The 22,108-nt window shown below is 36.5% G+C and overlaps 1 protein-coding gene across 9 annotated transcripts in view; it reads right to left on the bottom strand.

The window, feature by feature from the left end:
• Ralgapa1 (Ral GTPase activating protein catalytic subunit alpha 1) overlaps window positions 1-22,108 on the bottom strand; it is a 199,072-nt gene that overhangs the window by 111,827 nt on the left and 65,137 nt on the right. For 6 of the 9 annotated variants that reach the window (XM_090345148.1, XM_090345150.1, XM_090345149.1 and 3 more), the window contains 4 exons: window positions 20,637-20,874; window positions 19,124-19,285; window positions 10,922-11,062; window positions 812-2,341 (listed from right to left, as the gene is read on the bottom strand). In XM_090345148.1, the coding sequence (XP_090201274.1) occupies window positions 812-2,341; window positions 10,922-11,062; window positions 19,124-19,285; window positions 20,637-20,874 (2,071 nt within the window). The remainder of the gene's footprint in view (window positions 1-811; window positions 2,342-10,921; window positions 11,063-19,123; window positions 19,286-20,636; window positions 20,875-22,108) is intronic. The other 3 variants (XM_090345156.1, XM_090345154.1, XM_090345157.1) reach the window with 3 other exon arrangements.

Genomic DNA, 22,108 nt, shown 5'->3' with positions numbered 1-22,108 from the left:
ATGCACTATACAGCGTTGGTTAATCATGCCAACAAAACCACGTTAAAACAAAATCAAAACCTACCTTACTGCTGAAAGTTAATTTTCTGTATTTGTAAAGTTATTGTAATTTTGACAAGATAAAACAGTTAACATAATCTTACTTTATTTCTGTATTACTTTATTTCTATAATCTATGAAACCTATATTCACGTTTAAAATGTTTTAAAAAAGTATTTCAAGGATATAACTTGCATTCTGCTACAAATGAATGCAAAACTAAAAATCCAGAAGATTTTTGTAAATGATTTAAATGAACTGTGACTAAATCTACTTTGAAAGCTGGGACTGGTTGTAGAACCTAATTGCTGGTTAAATTTCAAAATAATTTTCTACCAAGAAAAAAATACAAAACCAAATTAACTCAGCAGTAAAAAACTGATGATTTCAATTAAATACTAAATACAACTAGTGCTTTTTAAAATAAACTACAGTGAGGCAAGAGAAAAAAGACAGGAACTCCTCAGTAAACTAAATTTTAAGACTCACATACTACACACTCAGCCATGAAAGGTTAAGTTCTATCTTTTTTCCTATCCTGTTCAGCAGCAAAGAGGTTTAACTAAACAGCTTATAAGAGAAATTAGTAATTTAAATAAAACATTTTATGCTGGGAAAAGTACAGCTGGGGGAAAGGCGCATGCATAACCAAACAGAGAGAAAGCAGTGACCAACCCAAAGCTTTTTGATTGCTTATAGCTTGCTTCAGTTGCATTAAGCCAAACTGGTGCTGTCTTTCTCCTTTTGCGCTCTGCACACTGTTAGTGCTCACCTGCAGCTTTCCTTCCAAAATAGCCCATTACATGACTGTACAGATCCCTCAGTGGAGCCTCTGGTGGCATTCTGTTCTGCCTCTGTGGGGAAACATTTGCCTTCGGCTTCGAAAGAGCATGTACAACAGTTTTATAAACGCCACCCAGGGAGCCCTGCTGTAGTCCTGCCTCATGACTTGATGATCTAACTGTGCTACGACTACCTAACTGATTATTTGCAATTCCTTCTTTCTGTAGTATGGTGGTGGGAATCTCTGTGGATTCCTTCACTGTTTTGCTAACTGATGCTGTAGTAATTGTATCTAAAGGCCTGTACACACCAGGCTTTACAAACTCTGGGCTACTAGATGAGCTGGTATGGGTGTTGCTAGCACTGCTACTGCTACTGTTACTAAAGCCACTGAGTTTCCGTAGTCTCATCTTCCAAGGAGCCTCTTTGCTTTCCAGAGGATTATAAAACTGAACAGATTCAGTAGATGGTCTGAAAGTGACATGAACACTATTTCGTTTCTTAGCAGCAATTTTCATGATTTTGGCCCTATGAGTTACTGTTTCAGACAAACTCCTTTTAGTTGGAGAAAGCTTGCTAGCATTTGAAACATAAGGCATCCTACGGTTAACTGGTGCTTTTAGTGTAGTTTTCTTGGCATGCATTATATGTGGGACAGTGATTTTTTCATTAATTTGCACATGCCTAAGTTTTTCAACTAGTGTTGCATCTACACAGGCATCTAATTCTGTGGCTGTTTGTCTATACAGGTATTTCTTTTTTTCTTTATCACCAAGGCTATCTGAACTAGGATCCGATGACTGTTCATCAATGTTTAGTTGCTTAGATTTTTCAGAAGTTTGTGTTCTCATTAAACTATCTGACTGGATAGGTAAAATATTACTCATGAAGACAGCTGAGTTTGGTTCTTTTTGAAAATGTATGTTTTCAGGAGTCCCAACAAAAGATATGGCATTTTCTGATCTAATTTCCTGATCTACGTATTCTAATTTATCTAGGGATGATCTCTCATCCCTAGCAACAATCACTTCCTTGGCTGTATTTTTACCTATCTCATTTTTACTATAAGATTCCTGATTTTCCTTAAAATATTCTTTCAGGGAAGAAAGAAGATCATCATCTCCTTCAAGGTCAATGTACTGGATTTGTTCAAAAGCTGAATCTGTAAGTTCTACTGGACCTATTAAGTGACAAAGATGGTCATATATGCTATCACCAACTTCCAGAGAAGACTCTCTACTATGAGTATCAGTGATGTGGCTTTCAGTGGATCTAGTTATTGAAGAAGCCTCTGTGGAACTCTGCAAGCTTGGTGCATGACGGGATGAACTGTCAATGACAGGAACTGCACCTTTGGCTCGTTCAACTGTGAATGGTTCCAAGATGTCGGAAGTACTGCTACTTCGAGGCAATGGCTGTTCCTCATTCAAGGCTCCAAAAACTTCATTTCCAGTGTCTTCACTCTGTGAAAAATGTCTGACTCTAGTTGAACGAGGAAGTATTTGAGCATCATCAATGTCTGTAAAAGAGAAAAGTTATAAATAATAGAAACTACATGAATATGAAAAATAACTTCATTTCAACCACAGTGTAAGCATCCTTTTTAAAAAAAAAAAGATTTTTTTGTTCAGTAAAAAAAAATGCAACTCTTTTTTTAAATAATGAGGACAAGCAAATAAACCATATAATGTCAATGAATTAGAAAACTACCAAAATACATTTTAAATGTTAACATGCACAGAAATAGACAGTGAGACAATGAAACATTTGGAAGTGCATTTAGAGATAGAGCTGTGCCAATTCAAGTTTGTTTTTCAATTTTTTTATAAAGTAGGGGAAAAAAAGTAGATCTGAACACAAAGCTATTTTAAATATTCCACATTAGACTCATAAATTTTTCTGCTTCCATTTGAGCAGATAAGAGATGGCACCTTTTCTTCAACTCATTACCTTTCTAATGGATCACAAATGATAAGTGAAAATCTCTATCTTCTATCTTGAAGCTGTCTTCATCAGGTTCTACTGAGGTGCTTATTTTAATACAGTGTTATAATTTATTTAGCACTACTAAATGAAGCCAGTATGTTATTTTAAAATTCTACCGCTTTATTTTTGACTAATTATTTAAATCTGCTAAACAACCAAACTCTAAAACTTTTCTTATATGCATGTTTTATGGTTTGCTTCCTCCCTTCCCCATGGTTTTCTGGTAGTTAATGAGAGTTAAGTGTCTGGGCTAGTTTTGAATTGTGATCCTCAAATCTCAGCCTCCTGAGATTGATGGCATGAGCCATCAATGCCAGGCATTTATTTTAAAAACAAAACAAAACAAAAACAGGGCCGGGAGTTTGGCCTAGTGGTAGAGTGCTCGCCTAGCATGCATGAAAGACCCGGGTTTGATTCCTTGGTACCACATACATAGAAAAAAGCCAGAAGAAGTGCTGAGGCTCAATGGTAGAGCTCTAGCCTTGAGAAAGTCCAAAGACAGTGCTCAGACCCTAAGTTCAAGCCCAGGACTGGCAAAAACAAACAAACAAAAAAACCACAGGGTAAGTATCCAAGTTGGGTTGACCAATTTTAGGTCAACCATCTTCTTAGCCTCCCTACTGCTAGGATTAAAGGTGTATGCCATTATACCAGGGCTGTTACACTGCTTTTTAAGAACAGATTCTATAATCAAAATGGAAACTTACAGGTTATCTAACTTGATTATTTATAGATGATAAAAATGAGGCCTACAGAGGTCAAGTTACTCTCTAATATTTATGACAATGAAATGTGGAAAGTAGACTTAACATGATTAACTTTTTTTTTTACTGTTTAAGAATATGTACTAAGTAAATCCTCAAAATATTTATGAACCTACAAGAAACTTCAAGATGAAATATTAACCTTCCAGATACATACATATTCTCAAAGAAGAATTTTAGAAATTGCCTATGGTCCATCATCTTTAGATTACCTAGGAATTACAAAAAAAATTGTAGATATAATGAAAATGGACAAAAAAAAGTCAGTAATACTATTCATTAGATTTGGTTTTGCAAATGTTAAAGATCCAAGGTAGGGGGCTTGGTGGTAAATGCTTGCCTATTATGCATGAAGCCCTGGGTTTGATTCCTCAGTACCACATACACAGAAAATGCCACAAGTGTTGCTATGGTTCAAGTGGTAGAGTACTAGCCTTGAGAACACTCAAAGACAATACAATACTAAGGCCCAATTCAAACCCCAGAACTCCCCCCCCCGCCCGCTTGCCATGGCCCCCCAGACCCCCAAAAAATAAGGTAGGCAAGACAGTACAGGCCTGTAATTTCAGCATTTAGAAGGCAGAGGCACCAGTATTCAGAAGAGAGACCAAGGTCAGTCTGGACTACATGGACAGTCTTAAAAAGAAAAGAATAAAAGAAACAGAAGTATAACTGAAAAATTACAATGAAAAATTTAGATCCAAAGATAATGAGTGCCTTGTCCAAGAATACATTGTTTTGTTTTTTTGTGGGTCATGAGGCTTGAACTCCGGGCCTAGGCGCTGTCCCTGAGCTCTTCATCTCAAGGTTACTGTCTTATCTCTGGGCCGAGGTGCTGTCCCTGAGCAATTCAGCTCAAGGATATAGCCCTACCCTTGGAGCCACAGCCCCATTTCCCATTTTCTGGTGGTTAACTGCAGATAAGAGTCTCACAGACTTTAGTGCCCTGATTGCCTCAGATCTCAACCTCCTGAGTAGCTAGGATTATAGGCATGAGCCACCTCACCTGGCTTTATTTTTTGCTTTGTTTAGTTTTTATTTTGGGGGGGATCAAGGGGCTTGAATTCTGGACCTGGGTGCTATCCTTGAGCTCTTCAGCTCAAGGCTACTACTACCTTACCCCTTGAGCCACAAGGCCACTTCCCATAGGTTTTTGTTGTTGTTTGGCAGTCCTGGGGCATGAACTCAGGGCCTAAGCACTGTCTTTGGGCTTGTACCTCAAGGCTAGTACTCTTACCACTTGAGCCACCCCACTTCCGCCTTTTTTTTTTTTTCTGTGTATGTGGTAGTAAGGAATTGAACCCGGATCTTCATGCATGCTAGGCAAGCACTCTCATTAGACCAAACTCCCAACCCCCCATAGTTATTTTTGAGATAGGCAGACCCTAAATTTTAGATGTCTTTAACTCTCAGTTTTAAAAGCAGCTTTGATATATAAAAAGGGAACTGCCAATCACCCTGTCTGACTACTCTGTAGTAAATTTAGACCAGTGGAGGTTTGTATTATGCTAAGATGTTAATGTATTCCTGAAATTTATTATAGACTCCTGTAGACAAATGGTAGCTCCTAAAGTAACAACTGAAATATTTGTTCATAATTAAGCGGAAGGGCATATAATACATTTAAAATTACATAGGCTTTCTTCTGTAATGTACTCTATTAAGAAAATAGTCTAAATAAAAAACAAAATTGCTGGGCATCAGTGGCTCATGTCTGTAATCCTAGCTACTCGGGAGGCTGAGATCTGAGGATTGCAGTTCAAAGCCAGCCCGGGCACAAAAGTCTGAGAGACTCATTTCCAATTAACCATCAGAAAACTGGAAGTAGTGCTGGTCTCAAGTGGCAGAATACTACTAGCCTTAAGCTGAAGAGCTCAGGGACAGCACCCAGGCCTACACTTCAAGCCCCACTACCAATCAAAATAATAGTAATAATTTGTTTTATAAACTTTGAATTTATGCATTTATACTCATTACATATGTTACTAAAGCAAAGGCCTAATGAATATTTGTGCATCTTGACAAATTTGTTACATCTCCTATGGAGATCATAAAAGCCTCAGATTTAAAAACAGATTTTGAATTCTAGGTTTTCCATATAGTATTCTAAATAACAATTGAAATAAAGCCGATAATTTTTCTATAATTTTTTTTTTTTTGATAATGGGATGTGAACTCTGGGCCTGGGCACTATCCCTGAGATCTTCAGCTCAAGACTACCACCCTAACCCTTGAGTCACAGCACCATTTCCAAGTTCTTAAGAATTTTATAGTGAGGATTTTATTCAAGTTCAAAGTCAAAATTTCAACATATCAAATCTAAAGATATATGGCCAGCAAATATATGAAGTTAAAGAAAAAGTAGAGAAAAAGTACTGTATTTTTTTGGTTCCCATTATTTATATCATAATTTTTCCATTCCAAGAAGCCAGAAAGATTACTAAATAGTTCTACTTTAAGAAAAATTTAAATGGCTATTCTCTCAAATGCTAATAGCTAAAGCATATGTAGCTTTTTCTATGAGAGCATATTATTCTAAAGTTATATATATTAACTACTTTTATCCTCAAAAAAGGAAGTACTAGCTGGGCCCAGTGGCCCACGCCTATAATCCTAGCCACTGGGGCTGAGATCTGAGGATCTCAGTTCAAAGCCAGCCCCAGCATGAAAGCATGAAAGTCTATGAGAATCGTATCTCCAATTAACCACCAGAAAAGTGGAAGTGGCACTGTGGCTCATGTGGTAGAGCAACAGCCTTGAGCTGAATTGCTCAGGAACAGCACCCAAGCCCAAAGTTCAAGACCCACAACCAATGGTGGGAAGAGGGGGGGAGAAATGCTGTGATCACTGGGGATAAAAAAGGAAGTGCTGTGATCACTATTTTATAGATGAAGTTATTTCAACTGACTTGCCCAAGGCTACCTAGCTTATGCTTTTTAATTTATTATGCATGTTTTATATTGCTGAATTCATTATTCTCATAAGTTGGTTAAAAAAAAACTATTAAGAAACTGCAATAGCCACTTATCTCTGTAAGAATCTTAGAAATAAAAACCTTGACAAAACAAATACTAGATTATTCAGAGAAAAACTGTTCTTATTGCTAAAAATATCAACATCAGAATGAATAAAAATGTCCTTCAAAGCAATTTAATTATATTTTAATTTGAAAAATAGAACTCTTTAAATTATTTTAAACTAAGAACTATAAATCATGTAATGAGCAAACTAACAAGGAGAAAACCTTGGACACTGAGAAAATGCTTCATGTACAAAGCTTACAATTTTATTAAAAAAGTTTTATCTCTGGGTTTTCTTGATAATATTTAACATTAAAGTACTGAAAATTATTTCTGTGTTGAAACACAGCTTTTACCTGAACATCTCAAAAAAGCTTCTTATTCTAGTTTTAAGCTAGGTTAAATTCTGTGTTATAGTATGAATATTACCTTATATGCATAGAGGGAAAAAAAACTTTTACTAGAATTTAAGTTTTTTTAGAATTTCTGTATTGTCCACCACAGTATGCTTGGAAAAAGTACTTATCTCATAGCAAAAGGCTTAATAAATACTGGTTTGAAGGAAAGCATAGGCCAGAGTATGGCTCAAATGGTAGAGTGCGTATGTAACATGCACAAATCCTTGGGTTCAATTACTCAGTACCATGGACACAGAAAAAGCTTGATGCTAACAAGGAAGGAAGGAAGGAAGGAAGGAAGGAAGGAAGGAAGGAAGGAAGGAAGGAAGGAAGGAGAGAGAGAAGAGAGAGAGAGAGAGAGAGAGAGGAAAATATGCCTTCTATTTTAAAGATTATCACTTCTACTAAAAATCTATTTCGATTTTTACAAGGAAACAGCCTCTGAAACCAGAATATTAACAAAAGACTAAAATTTTTCTTTTTTTTTCTTGCTAGTCCTAGGACTTGAACTCAGGGCCTTGGGCTTTCTCAAGGCTATAGTTCTACCACTTGAGCCACAGAACCACTTCTGGCTTTTTCTGTGTATGTGGTACTAAGAAATCGAACCTAGGATGTTGTGCATGCTAGGCAAGCACTCTACCACTAGGCCACACTCCCCGCCCAAGACTAGAAATTTCTAAATGTTTGAAGTGCCAAAATCTTACACTGAAGTTAAACTACAGAGAATCTAAATTAGCAAAAATTATGCATCATTTTAAGATATTTAATTTGTAGGTTATTCAGAGGAGAATCTGCATTATTAAAATTACATGAAAAGACATACAGAAAAAAAATCAAGCTCAAATAAATGACTTTAAACTACTATGATTAAGTTTGCTGAACTATCTTGTATTTCCAAACCTTTCACCATTCTAATATTGATTTGTTGACTTTTAAATTCTGGGCATAAAGCAACAATTAACCTATTTTGCCTGTGGGCGTGAGTGTGTGTACATGGGCGCGCGCACACGCGCATACACACTTGCATTCATGAAGCCTAATACTAGGTACCAAGGAATCAAATCCAGGGCTCCATGCTTGCCAGGCAAGCACTCTACCTCTAGGCCACACTCTCAGCCCCAACACACTTTCTTTAGAAAGAAAACAGAAATAGAACATTCTAAAAAGGGAATCAATCCCCAAATATAGAAATGAAGACTTATGACTGACAATAATAATAATAACTACTACTACTACTGCTACTACTACTACTATTATTATTACTTAAACTGTGAAACAACTTGTTCATGAGTCTTCATCTCAGAGCCTGGATGCTGTCCCTGACCTCTTTTCTTTTGGCTAAAGGTTAGAGCTCTTCTACCACTTTGAGCTACAGTGCCATATCCAATTTTCTGGTGGTTAAATGAAGATAAAAGTTGCATTGGTTTTTCTTGCCCAAGCTGGCTTTGCACCATTATCTTCAGATCTCAGCCTCCTGAATAGCTAGGACTAAGAGCCACCAGTGCCTCGCTAATTTAACTAAATTATATTTTATAAGCCAAGAAAAGATGTGCTACTCACATAGGAAAGATACACAGTGCTTAATGGGGCACTAAAGGGAAAATGTACCCTGATTATTCATTTGTAGCTAAACAGCATAAGTAACAAAATGTATTATATCAGCCGTCTATTAAGATTTATATGATCTGTCATTTATTAATATTTAAAATTACATCATTTATGATTTATTCCATATGTTTTAATCTTCCTACTTCATTTTTGCTAGTCCTGGATCTGGAACTCAGGACCTGAACACTGTCCTTGGGCTTTCTCAAAGCTAGAGCTCAACCACTTGAACCACAGCACTACTTCTAGCTTTTTCCTGTGCATGTGGTACCAAGGAATCGAACCAGGGTCTTCATGCATGCTAGGCAAGCGTTCTACCACTAGGCCAAACTCCTGGCCTCTAATCTTGCTACTTTTTAACAGTAATATCTTAAAATATTCAAGTTGCCTAGATTTACTAGTATGAAATTTACTCACATATTAAATGAGTCAATAAGCATTCTCAGTTTGGATTAAGGTCAAATTCTTATGATTGCTATACAACTTCAAAACCAAATGCCAATTTAATTACAAGCCATCCCTAATTACATTATGGTTTCAATCTAAAACTGAAGACTTCTCAAAAAATAGCACTGAAATATCTGAATGTAGTTTTTTTTTTTTTTTCAGTCATGGCCTTGAACTCAGGGCCTGAGCACTGTCCTTGGGCTTTCTCAAGGCTAGAATCCTACCACTGGAGCCACAGCACCACTTCCAGCTTTTTTCTATGTATGTGGTACCGAGGAATCAAATCTGGGTCTTCATGAATGCTAGGTAAGCACTCTACCATTAGGCCAAACTTCCAGCCCCTGAATGTAGTTATTTTTATATTACAATGACTGCATCAATGTATTCTAAAGTAGAAAAAAAATATAAATCCAGTAAGTGTTCACTTGTCAATCTTGGTATGTTCTACCACTTAAAATATTTTCTAAGAATATATATATGCATATACATATACGTATATATGCATATACATATACATATATATGTATATATATATATATCTCAATTATCTTACCTCTGTAGGTTAACAAAGTCTCCGATGTTAACGGGACTAAGGATGGGAGAAGAAATGTTACCTGAAATATCAATATTAATACAAATACACCTTTCTCACAATTCCTTTCCATTCGTTAAGAAGTAAAAGGTATAAAGACAGCTTAAAAACAAAAACAAACTACAAAAAAACACATTAAGCCAGACCTCAGGAGGCTGAGGTCTGAGGACCTCAATTCAAAACCAGCCCAGGTCAAAAACTCTTGAGACTCTTACTCCCAATAAACTACTCAAAAAAGCTGGAAGCAGCTCTGTGTTAAGTGGGAGAGCACTCCCCTTGAGCAAAAAGAAGCTCAGGGACAGCATTCAGACCCAGAGTTTGAGGCTATCAAATGTGACAATGTCAGGCAATTCCTAGTAAGAAAAGTGAACTGAAAGTGTCTCATGTACAAGAAGTTTAAGCCATATTCAACAAAGTGTGCTTCTGTTCAGAAGACAACAGCGAATGGATGTTTTAGACAGAAAAATTCAGTGACAAAGGGAAGCAATCCTGATACAAAGTAAAAACTGCTGTGTGTGCAGAGGTAGTGAGTGGAAAGGTAGTATCACAGAGTACGGAAATATTAGCATAATGAAAACTCAAATTTTGTTTGAGTGATGGTGAACAGAGGGATGTATATAATTTTCATGGCTCAGTGAACTGAGCAAGTTATATGCACTTCAGTAGATGTTAACTGAGCCAGCCATCCTTAATTAAGATAAAGGACCTAAGTAGAATGAGAAAGCTGAGCATGTTTTCAAACAGCTCAGAAGTCAGGTGTTCACAATTATCTATGTACGATCATATCTAATATAAATATTTCAAAATAAAAAATAAAAATTACAAAATAAGTATTTCAAAATGACATTTAGACTTATGTTCTTTTCTAATTAACTGATTGTTCTTGCCTAATTCCTTTATTATAGAAGATGAAGTAATTATTTAAGACTTGCTATACTGTTAGTCAAAACACGGAGAAATTAAAAGTCAGGGCTCTAATAATATTAATAGCAATATTCACTACTATTTAACCACTACATAAAAAAATCAAACATAAAGGAGAAAACTGGCTATTCATATCCAATAATATTGTACATTGGCACAGCACTAAACTTAGCACTTCCAGAATGAACTGCAAGGATAGCATTAGAATTCAAATAACTCAAAATGTTGATTTCTCAATTATTTCCCAGTTTTCCACACCTCCCCCAAGAAATTAACTGAAGAGTTTATTTGATTAGGCCAAATTTGAAAGCAGAGAATTATCAGTGAAAAGGGTGATGCAGAAATTAGCAGAGGTGGCACTACCTGAAAGCTCATCAGAAAGGGGAGTGAGAACAATATCAGGCAAGAAGGGTTTGGAAGTATGGATCAGAACAGGAGCACTTTTAGCACTGCGTATATAGGCCGATGGCAGAGCACATTCACCAATGGATCGGCTTCTCATGGCTTTAAAAAAGGAAAAGAAAGAAGTGGGGAAGGAAAAAAAGAAGAGTGACTATAATGAAAGGCTGTGTCACAGAAAAAGCAGCAACAGAGAAAACTAAAAGATACAAAGGAAGGAAAGTTTAAATTAAAAACATTTCAGCACAGCAAATACTGGCAAGCTGTAAGAAAAGAAATCAGAGAACACACATTTTGAATGTAAAATTTTTGGCGTAAAGTAGGAAAATGCTTTATTATTAGCAATTACAATGAACAGCATTAAAAAAATAGACACTATTAGCTATGTTTTCAAAACCAAGAACTGAGAAGTCTGTTGAATGGAAATACTGCAAAAAAAAAAAAAACCCTCAGTATTATAACTAAAAGTAATTTTTATACAAGGTAATTTATCTAGGAAAATCATTAAGAGCTGTTTTTCTTAATGAGATTGAATTCTAAGAGCAAATCTAATATGGATTTCAAAAACAAATTTGTATTTTCTCCAAATAAAGTTTCCAAGTCACTTGTAAGTATTTTTTGGAATTTTTCTTCACTTCAGTCTACTGTTTCTTAAATTCCAGAACACAGTATAAATACTGTTTTTATTAGGCTATTCCTCTGTTCAAAGCCAAGGCTAAATTTTAAATTCTTCTTGGCTTTGACATAAAACATGTTATATGGGAATGCTGAAAAGTTATATCAGAATATCCTATCTAAGTAAATTAGGGTTGGTCCAAATATTAGAATTAGGCATATGCTTTATTTTATAAACATCAAACTGATAAGGAAATGAACTTTCTCAAGTGACTCTAAGCTTTAAACTAAAGATTATTACCTCAGTATATAAAACAAATAAATGAAGACACTCTTTGATTCTCTTGAGCATATTCCTAGGAGTGAAAAGTTTGAGTAATCTGATCAACACTTTCATATTTCAAAAAACTAACGAAAGGAGCCACAGTGTCTCTCACATTTCCATTAGTAATATATGAGATTTCCAAATTTTCCATATCACCACCAGAATTTCTTATTATCTGTTTGATGACAATTGTCGTGTGTGTATGAGTGTGTGTGAGAGTGGGGGTAGTATCTCATTGTGATTTTCATTGGTATTTCAATGTTGGTTAATATAGAACATGGATATATTAGCCATTTGTATGTCTTCTATGGAGAAATGTCCATTCAAATCTTTTGTCTATTTTTAAATTGAATTGTATTTTTCAAGTTTGAAGTTAATGCTGTTATGCTACTAGTTCCTACACACCAACATAAATATTTCCAGAATACTTATCTTCTTACTAAACTCGGAAATCACATGAGCTGACCATATTTTAATCTGTCCTTTATTCTAATTCCAAAAGAATTATACTTAGAAACATTTAATCTGTCTACCTATTTACTCATTTCTTATGCCATTTTTTTGTATCTCAGATTTTAATTCTGTTCTATTTTGTTATGACATTCTTGATCAATGCAACTTATTTGCTCCAGTTAGCAGCTCTAAAAAGTTATTGTACTTAATCTTATTTTTGAAGGTTGCTTAGTATATAACTATGAGGACAACTGTTTTCCTTAGCACATAAAGATACCATTCAACTACCATGTCTCCCATTGTTGGTGCTGAGAACAGTATTTAGTATAACTGTCATTCTCTTTGTAAGTGATCTAGGATTTTTTTTTTTTTTTGTAGATCCTCCCACCCTTTTGTCCCCATAGTGCTAGGGTTTGAACTAAGAACATCTCATTTGATAGGCAAGTACTCTACCAATTGAACCATGCCTCCAGCCCTTTTTACTATTCAAATAGCATATCTGACCTTCATCACTAAACATCTCATATCTCTAGGATTATAAATGCATACCACCATGTCCAGCTTTTTGTTGCAATGGGGTCCTGCTAACTTTTTGCTTAGGCTGACATTGAAATTGTAGTTCTCCCAATCTCTATCTCTTCAATAGCGAAGATAACAGGTGTGAGCCACTGAACTGAGTCCTCTTTGCTATGTGTGTGAGCATGCATGCGCTGGGGCTTAAACTTAAGGCCTAGGTGCTGTACCTAAGCTTTTTTCACTCATGGTTAGTGCTTTATCACTGGAGCCACAGCTCAACTTCTGGCTTTTTGGCTGCTTGTTTTAATTTTCAGGATACTGTATAGAGGGGTTACAGTTACACTCATCAAGTAGTGGGTACATTACTTCTCGAACATTGATTCCCCTTCTCATGTTTTTGTCCTCCTTTCCCTCCGCTGTTTCTTTTTGTCAGTCATGGGACTTGATCTCCCACCCTGGGTGTTGTCTCTGAGCTCTTCAGCCTACTGCTCTATTCCTTAAGTCACAGTGCCACTTCCAGTTTTCTGGTGGTTAATGGAGGTAAGAGTCTCACGGGCTTTTTTAGTGCCTGTGTTGGCTTTGAACCACGATCCTCAGATCTCAGCCTCTTGAGTAGCTAGGATCACAGGCATGAGCCATGCTGCCCAGCCTTTCTGGCAGTTTTATTGATGATAAAATGTTTCATAGACTTTCCTGCCTGGTATGGCTTTGAACTGTGATCCTCAGATCTTAGCCTGCTGAGTAGCTAGGACTACAGGCATGAGCCACCAGTACCTGGTTTCATTTATTTTTTTAAATTAATAACCAGGTATAATGGTAAATACCTGTAGCTTCAGCTACTCTGAAGACAAAAAAGGGATACAGAATGAGATTACAAATTTGAGAAATAAGCCTGGGGAAATATAGTGAGACATTAATCACAAAATACACCAAGAAGAAAATGATTACAAGTACAATCAGATAAATTTTCAATTCTTACTAACTGTGGAATAAAATGAATAGTAAGCATGTAAAAGAAAGTTCTTCCGGGCACGGATGACTCATGCCTGTAATCCTAGCTACTCAAGCGGCCGAGATCTGAGGATCAAGGTCGAGAAAGTCAGCCCATGACCCACACAAAAAATAGTAAGTTCTTCATTGTAATGGAAGTATAAATTAGTATGGTTTATGAATCAAATTAACTTCAAAATTTAGATTTTTACCTACAGATACGGTTGCATGTATACACTGTAGTGCAAGTATACATAAGTATATGTTATAACTTTTTTTTTTTTTTGCTGGTCCTGGGGCATGAACTCAGGACCTAGAGCTGTCCCTAAGCCTCTTTCTGACTAAGGATAGTGCTCTATCACTTAAGCCACAGCACCACTTCTGGGTTTTATTTTGTAGCTTATTGGAGATAAGAGTCTCACAACAGCCTGTAATCCTAGCTACTCTGGAGGCTGAGATTTGAGGATCAAGGTTCAAAGCTAGTCCAGGCACTAAAGCCTGGTAGTTAATCTCCAATTAACTACCAGAAAATTGGAAATGATGCTGTGGCTCAAGTGGTAAAGTGGTGGCCTTGAGCTGAAGAGCTCAGGGACAATGCCCAGTCCCACAGATCAAGGCCAGTCCCACAATCAATTAAAAAAAAAAAAGTCTCACTGACTTTCCTGCCTGGGCTGTAACATTTTTAATAGCACAAAACTATAAAGTGATTCAGATTAAATTATGGTGCTGTTTTTGTGCATGTGTTGGTACTAGGGCATAAATTCAGGGCCTCCCACTTTCACCTTGCTCTAACTCGAAGTTAATCCTCTAAAATGAGCCACAATTCCACTTCTGGCTTTTTGCTGATTAACTAGAAATACTCATTAACTAGAAATAAGAGTCTCTCTGACTTGTCTACCTGGGCTTGGCTTCCAACTGAAGCCCTCAGATCTCCTGAGGGGCTGGGATTATAGGTGTGAGCCACTAGTGTCTACCAAATTAATGTATGTAATAAAATATAATGAAGAAAGTTTAACAGTTCTGACTACATAATTTAGTAAACAGCACTGCAGACTGACTTGGTGTCCTAACACTTGTTTTCTTTTTCCACATTTCACTTCAGCCATTTTGATATTACCATTCCTCAAACACCCAAGCAAAGCCATACAGGGTTTGCAGACTTTTCTTTTTGCTCAGAATGTACTTTCTATTAGGTATGTGTTAAGCTCATTCAATTTAAGTTTCTGTTCTTGTGTGATAAAACGATTTCCCCTGATCTCCTCCAGGCTGTAATCTTTTATCATGCTTTACTTTTCATCATAAGTCGCAATTACTATCTGATACGTTTACTGGTTTATCTGTCTATTAAATGTTTCCCCAACACTAGACTTGTAAGTTCCAATGGACTTTGTTTTGCTCATAATTTCCTCAAACAGTGCTTCCATACTGAAACTTAAAACCTGTTTTTTATCCAAAAGTGTAAAAGCTATGGATCGTGTGAATTTATGCTGTATGTCTGTATATGCATAAAAGATCTTTGGAAGGATGCTAAAGAAGTTAGTAATAGGGGTTGTCTCCAGTCAGGTATCTGAGAAGGTAGAAAATAGGCTGAAGGAAGACTTACTATAATTTACATACTTCTTTCATAGATGAAACTTCATGTATATTTATATATTTAAAACTATAGAAAATAAGTGTTCAAAGAATATCTTAAATTGTTTCCTAAACCTTTTAACTACTTTTCAATTTTATGTATGTTACCCTTCTAATGCCTTAGTATCTGCTTGACTAGCTAATTCACAGAACAAGCTACATATGGACAGTTGATAAGCATCAGAAATAATCACTCAACTGAATTGAAGGTATTTTTTACATTATACATTACTGAAAACATACTAAAAACCACATAAAACTAATATGTGAATAAATGATTACTTCTCAATAGCTTTTATGTTTCCTCAAACTTTATATACTAAGCACAAATTACTTCTATAATTAGAAAAAATAAAAAGAATGTACTTTTTTGGGGGGGGGGGTGCTTGGTCGTGGGACTTGAACTCTGGGCCAGGACGCTGTCCCTGAGCTCTTCAGCTCAAGACTACTGCCCAAATGCTTGCCTAGCATGCATAAAAACCCTGGTTCAATTCCTTGGTACTGTATATATAGAAAAGGCCAGAAGTGATGCTGTGGCTCAAGTGGTAGAGCTCTAGCCTTAAGAAAAACCCAAGGATAGTGATCAGAGCCCTGAGTTCAAGCCCCAGGGCTGACCAAAAAAAAAGTAGCCCACTCTAAAATGAGTCTTCATATGGAGCCAGGAGTTTGGCCTAGTTATAAGAGAGTTGGCTTAGCATGCATGAAGACCTGGGTTTGATTCCTCAGTACCACATACATAGAAAAAGGTAGAAGTGACTATCAAAAAAAAAAAAAAAAGCCAGAAGTGGTGCTATGGCTCAAGTGGTAGAACAGAAGGCCTTTAGAAAGCCCAAGGACAATGCACAGGCCCTGAGTTCAAGACTTAGGACTGGCAAAAAAAGAAGGGGGGAGACAGAGGGAGAGAAATGCACTTTTAAAAGAATCAGGGTGCCAGGCGTGGTGGCTCATGCCTGTAATCCTAGCTACTCAGGAAGCTGAGATCTGAGGATTGTGGTTCAAAGCCAGCCGGGGTACTGGAGAACACTGAAGTCCGTGAGACTCTTATGTCCAATTAACCAGCAGAAAGCCAGAAGTGGTGCTATGGCTCAAGGAGCAGAGCTGTAGCCTTGAGCTGAAGAGCTCAGGGACAACACTCAGGTCCAAAGTTTGACAAGCACAACAGGGGGAAAAAAGATTCAGGGTTCAGCCATGTACCCATGGTTCTAATCCTAGCTACTCAAGAGGCTGAAATCTGAGGATGGTGGTTCAAAGCCAGCTGGCCAGGTTTCCATGAGATTCTCATCTCCCATCAATCATCCAAAACTAGAAGTGGAGCTGTGGCTCAAAGTGGTAGAACACTAGCCTTGTATAACAAAAGCTCAGAGATAGCATCTTGACCCTGAGTTTAGCACCCAGGACTGGCACAAAAAAAATAAAAAATAAATTCAGAGTTTAATCAAATATTTTAAATCCTTAACATACAAATATTTCCTGTAAATGTGAATGAAGAAATGAATTTCAGGGAGTATGGCCTAGTGGTAGAGTGCTTGTCTAGCATGCACAAAGATTCGAGTTTGATTCTTTGGTATCACATACATAGAAAAAAGCCAGAAGTGGTGCTGTAGCTCAAGTGGTAAAGCAGCAGGCATTGAGAAAGCCAAAGGACAGTGCTCAGGCCTGAGTTCAAGGCCCAGGACTGGCAAAAAAAAAATTTTTAATTAATTAAATTTTTTTAAATGCTGGGAGAAATGAATTTCAGATGTAATCATTATTTACAGGATTGGAGATGTAGCTCAGTAGTACAGCACTTGCCTTTTAAGTAAGTGGTAGGTCTTGGGTTGAATCCCTAGCCTCAGGGACAGAGAAAGCAACTGAAGAAGAAAATACAAATATCCAAAGCAGTTGTATGTTAAAATTTCCAAGTAAGATATTAATTTTACTATACTAATATCCTATTTTCCCTCATCTCATTTCTTACCTTCCTATATACAATTAATATAATTATATGGTGATTTAGGTAACATGAGGCAATTCTTAAAATGTGATTACTTTTCTAAGATTTTAACAGCTTTTAATTATTTTAAAATATTTAACTTTACACTTTTCTAATTCTGTGTCATATGGGGCTATAATTCTTAACACTTGAAAACTCATTTTTTTTTTTTTGGTGGGTCATGAGGCTTGTTGAACTTGGCCTGGGTGCTATCCCTGAGCTCTACAGCTCAAGGCCACCACCCTATCCCTGGGCCTGGGCATTGTCCCTGAGCTCTACATCTCAAAGCTACCACCCAACCCTTGAGCCAAGCCCTACTTCTTTTCTAGAGGTTAATTGGAGATAAGAGTCTCAGGTCCTTTTGTGTGGGCTAGTTTTGAACCTTGATTCTCAGATCTCAGCCTCCTGAGTAGCTAAGATTACAGGCATGAGCCACTCCGCACGGCTGAAAACCCACTTTTTATTGAAGACATTTCCTTGTAACAATGGTTTTAAATTTAAAATATTTATTACTGATACCATTAACATAGATGCATTCTCATAGAATATTCTCCTTTCTTAAAATTATAAATTACAAACCCTGAACTAACAATTTTCTTTCAGCAAAAGGGATATTATCATCCTTACTAGAGAAAGATGAAGTACTTAAAAGCTGGAAAGATCTGATAAATTGTTCCAGATAACCTAGGAATTTAGTGGAAAAAATAATCAAGAAAAGAGATTAGAGGGCTGTAGGCATGGCAAAAGTGGCATAGTGCCTGCCAAGCAAGCTCAAGGTTGAAATTGAATTCAAACACTAGGCAAGAGAGAGAGATACAAGAGATCATAACTAACCCTTATTTATCAATGTGATACATTTTTTAGTATAATTATACTGGGTTACAAAAGGAAAATGAATAGGAAATGTCAATGTCTTCTAATCTCTTTTTTTTTTTTTTTCTTTTTTGGTAAGTCAAAGGGCTTGAACTTGGCCTGGGCACTGTCCCTGAGCTCTTCAGCCCAAGGCTACCACCCTACCTGTGAGCTAAGCCCCACTTCCCTTTTCTAAAGGTGAACTAGAGGTAAGAATCTCAGGTCCTTTTGTGCCCCTGCTTGCTTTGAACCTTGATCCTCAGATCTCAGCCTCCTGAATAGCTAGGATTACAGGCCTGAGCTAACATCTGGCTAATGTCTGCTAATCTTATCCCTAGAATTTTCCCCTGGACAGCATTCCTTAAACTGTTATTTCATAAATGGCTAAAACTGGTATTGGTTAAAAGCATCAAGGAACCAAACAAACGATTCTATATTGACCTTCACTATCTACTAGCAGTGATACAAATTCCTTGTAGGTTTATAAAGCTAATATAATTGAGGACTAGAAAGTAGCTAGCCTAAATTTTATAGTAGAATCAGAGTTCTATTTCTTGCATTCTGTAAAATATCATTTAAAAGAATATTTGTAATAAAGTCCATAAAAACAAGAATGTATGCTAAATCTTAATACCATAAAAGGATAACAGAGTATGTTATTGAACTCTGAGTACCACTGTAAAAAAAGATTTGCTACAGAAGTTTCTCATTTCACAACAAAAATCAATACTAAGACATGCATGATACATTGTTTCTAAAAACTGTAAATGTACTGGCCTTATACAAGTCTCATGATTTTAAGAGTACATACCAACAGTTTTTTGCCGTACTATACTCCTTGCCTTTTCAGTTCCTGGGGAGCCAGTGGTTGTTGCACTTCGCTGTCTCATTGGGGCTTGGCCAGGTTGATCACGACTCCATCCTCTAGAAAATGACTTGTCAACTGAAACTTTTTGGAATTCATGTCCAACTCCTAGAAACGTACATTTTCAATCTCAATATACAGTGTATTGGTTATCTGATCTACAATACCTTCAAATTACAGGGACTATATTGCTTCAGATTCTTAGACTTACAATAAATTATAAATTAGCAAAATAAAATGCTGGATATTATGATTAGACACTAAAACTTAATGCAGAATTTAAAAATTACATCATTAACAATAAATTATTATGAATTCTCTTAACTTGCTTTGTCATAGAAATAAAAATATCTGGACAAGTATGACAGGAAGGAAATAAGAGGGGAGAAAAAGAGGGAGGTAAAGAAGGAGAGTGGGGAGGGAGTAAAAAGGAAGAGGAGGAAAAAAGTTAATGAGGAACAGCCACTTGGAAAACAGTCTAGAAAAAATGTAGGAAAAAAGTGCATTTGGGGGGCCAGTTTGGCCTAACGGTAGAGTGCTTGCCTAGCATGCACGAAGACCCAGGTACTATTCCTTGGTACCACACACATAGAAAAAGCTGGAAATAGTGCTGTGGCTCAAGTGGTAGAACTCTAGCCTTAAGAAAGCCCAAGGATAATGCTCAGGCCCTAAGATCAAGTCCCAGGACTGGCCAAAAAAAAAAAGTGTGCATTCTTTTTTTTTCCCATATATTTTTTATTGTAATTAATATAAGAGTTACATTATATTCACCAGGTAGAAGATGAATTACTTCACATACATTGATATCCTTTCTCATGTCTTGGTCCCCATTTCCCTCCCCCCCAAATAAGTACATTCTTAAAACAGTGTACTAACAGTTAAGTATGAAGTATGACTTGAGTATAATATCTGGCAACAAATTGTAAAAAAAATAAAAATAAATGAATCATTACAAAGTCATCCACTAAAATATTATGCTACTACCCTATCCCACTTCTTTTGATATTGGACAAATATTTCACATTTCCAGAATGCTTTGTTTCAGCCAAAAAAAAAATTTCAAAATAATATTATGTAATTTTTAACTTAAGTAAAATGAAATTACTTTTGTCTCTAACTAAAAGTTGCTTGATCTAAAAAGGACTGACATGTTATACATTTCATTCTTTGGTTAATTCTTAAAAACAAAATAAGGTTCTGGATTATTTATTTAGCTTTACTAAAATATGTATAAAATACAGTATTTATTAAAATTGGCTATTTTGAAATTTAAGATTTTAGGGGTAAGAAAAATTACAAGGTATCTGCATGTTTTACTGCTGGAATTTGTAAGCCTCCAGGCTTAACAATAGGGAGAAAACTAAGGAAGAACAGAACTTTGCTCTCACCTCTTTCTCCGATTTGGTTTTCTCCATTTATTTAAACAAACTGATGTATACCATCTCTGAACAATTCTTACCTTTCCCTTTATGCTTTTTCTGCTTCTGTTCACTCAGCTTATCCAATGGCAAATCACTGAGATCCAAACTATATAAATTCCGAGCTAAAACTTTAGTTAGTGTCTCCATAGTTAATGACCACTCCGTGGCCAATTCTTCCCAATAAGTCAATGATGATAATACTGATAATAAGTCATCCCAGAGTTCTCGAGAGATATACACATTCAGATTTGCTTTGATCCAGGCAACAATAAGAGTCTAAACACAAATATTCAGAAGTAACAATGAAATGTATTAATATAAGATTTCAAAACCAAATACTCACTTCTTAAAAAAAATACCTAAAAACAGAAAAGTATTAACTAACAATATCCACAACACTTTCTTTTTTGGGGTGAGGGGGGGAAAGAAAGAGGTACGCTGTAGGTTGTAGGGCCTGAATTCAGGTCCTGGGTGCTATCCCTGAGCACTTTTGCTCAAGGGTGGCATTCTACCACTTTGAGTCACAGCACCACTTCCAGTTTTCTGGTGGTTAGAGATAAGAATCTCTCAGACTTTCCTGCCATATGGCTTTGAAATGCCATACGTAGATCTCAACCTCCTGAGTAGCCAGAATTACAGGCAAGGGCCACAACCCTTCCCCCCCTCCAATCCTGGAGCTTGAACTTGGGCCCTCAGCACTGTCCTTGGGCTTTCTCAAGGCTAGAGGTCTACCACTTGGGCCTCAGCAGCACCAGCTTTTTCTATGTATGTGGTACTGAGGCATTAAACCCTGGTCTTTGTGCATGCTAGCAAGCACTCTAACACTAGGCCAAACTCCTAGCCCCATAACCCTTTTAAAATAGATAACATTTATATAAATAAATCAGGCAATCATTAGTATATACAATAAATTTCATTTTAACAACTGGCAACTCCCAACATTCTAGCAATTCAAACAGAATTCTAGAAAAAAAAAAGCCAATTTAAAAGGTTATACACAGTGCTAAGAACTAGACCTGAGACAGTTTTTCCTTTAACAATAAAGTTTTATCCATATTCCTACATTTATTGTACACCCTAAGAAAATATTTCCCTTTTTTTTTTTTTTTTTTTTTGGTGGATCATGGGGCTTCCCTGAGCGCTGTCCCTGAGCTCTTCAGCTCAAGGCTACCATCCTACCCCCTGAGTCACAATCCATTTCCCATTTTAAATCGGAGGTACAAGTCTCATGTTTAGTGCTCAGGCTGGCTTTGAACCAAGATCCTCAGATCTTAGCCTCCTGAGTAGCTAGGATTACAGGCGTGAGCCTCAGCACCCAGCAATATTTCCTTTTGTATTTTCACACAATATAAAACATTTAAAATGGACTCTTTATCCTCAAAATGAAAATCACAGTATGTAATTACTGAAAAATTAAAATACCACTAACATTATAAACTAAGAAGTGAGGATAATCAATCCTACAGAATAACATTTCTTGATTATTTAGTGTATTTGTACTACCATGGAA

The sequence above is a fragment of the Megascapheus bottae genome, chromosome 14, assembly GCF_031878675.1.
Source record: "Megascapheus bottae isolate mThoBot1 chromosome 14, mThoBot2.hap1, whole genome shotgun sequence".
NCBI classification, from domain to species: domain Eukaryota; kingdom Metazoa; phylum Chordata; class Mammalia; order Rodentia; family Geomyidae; genus Megascapheus; species Megascapheus bottae.
This window is presented reverse-complemented; position numbering and strand designations above follow the sequence as displayed.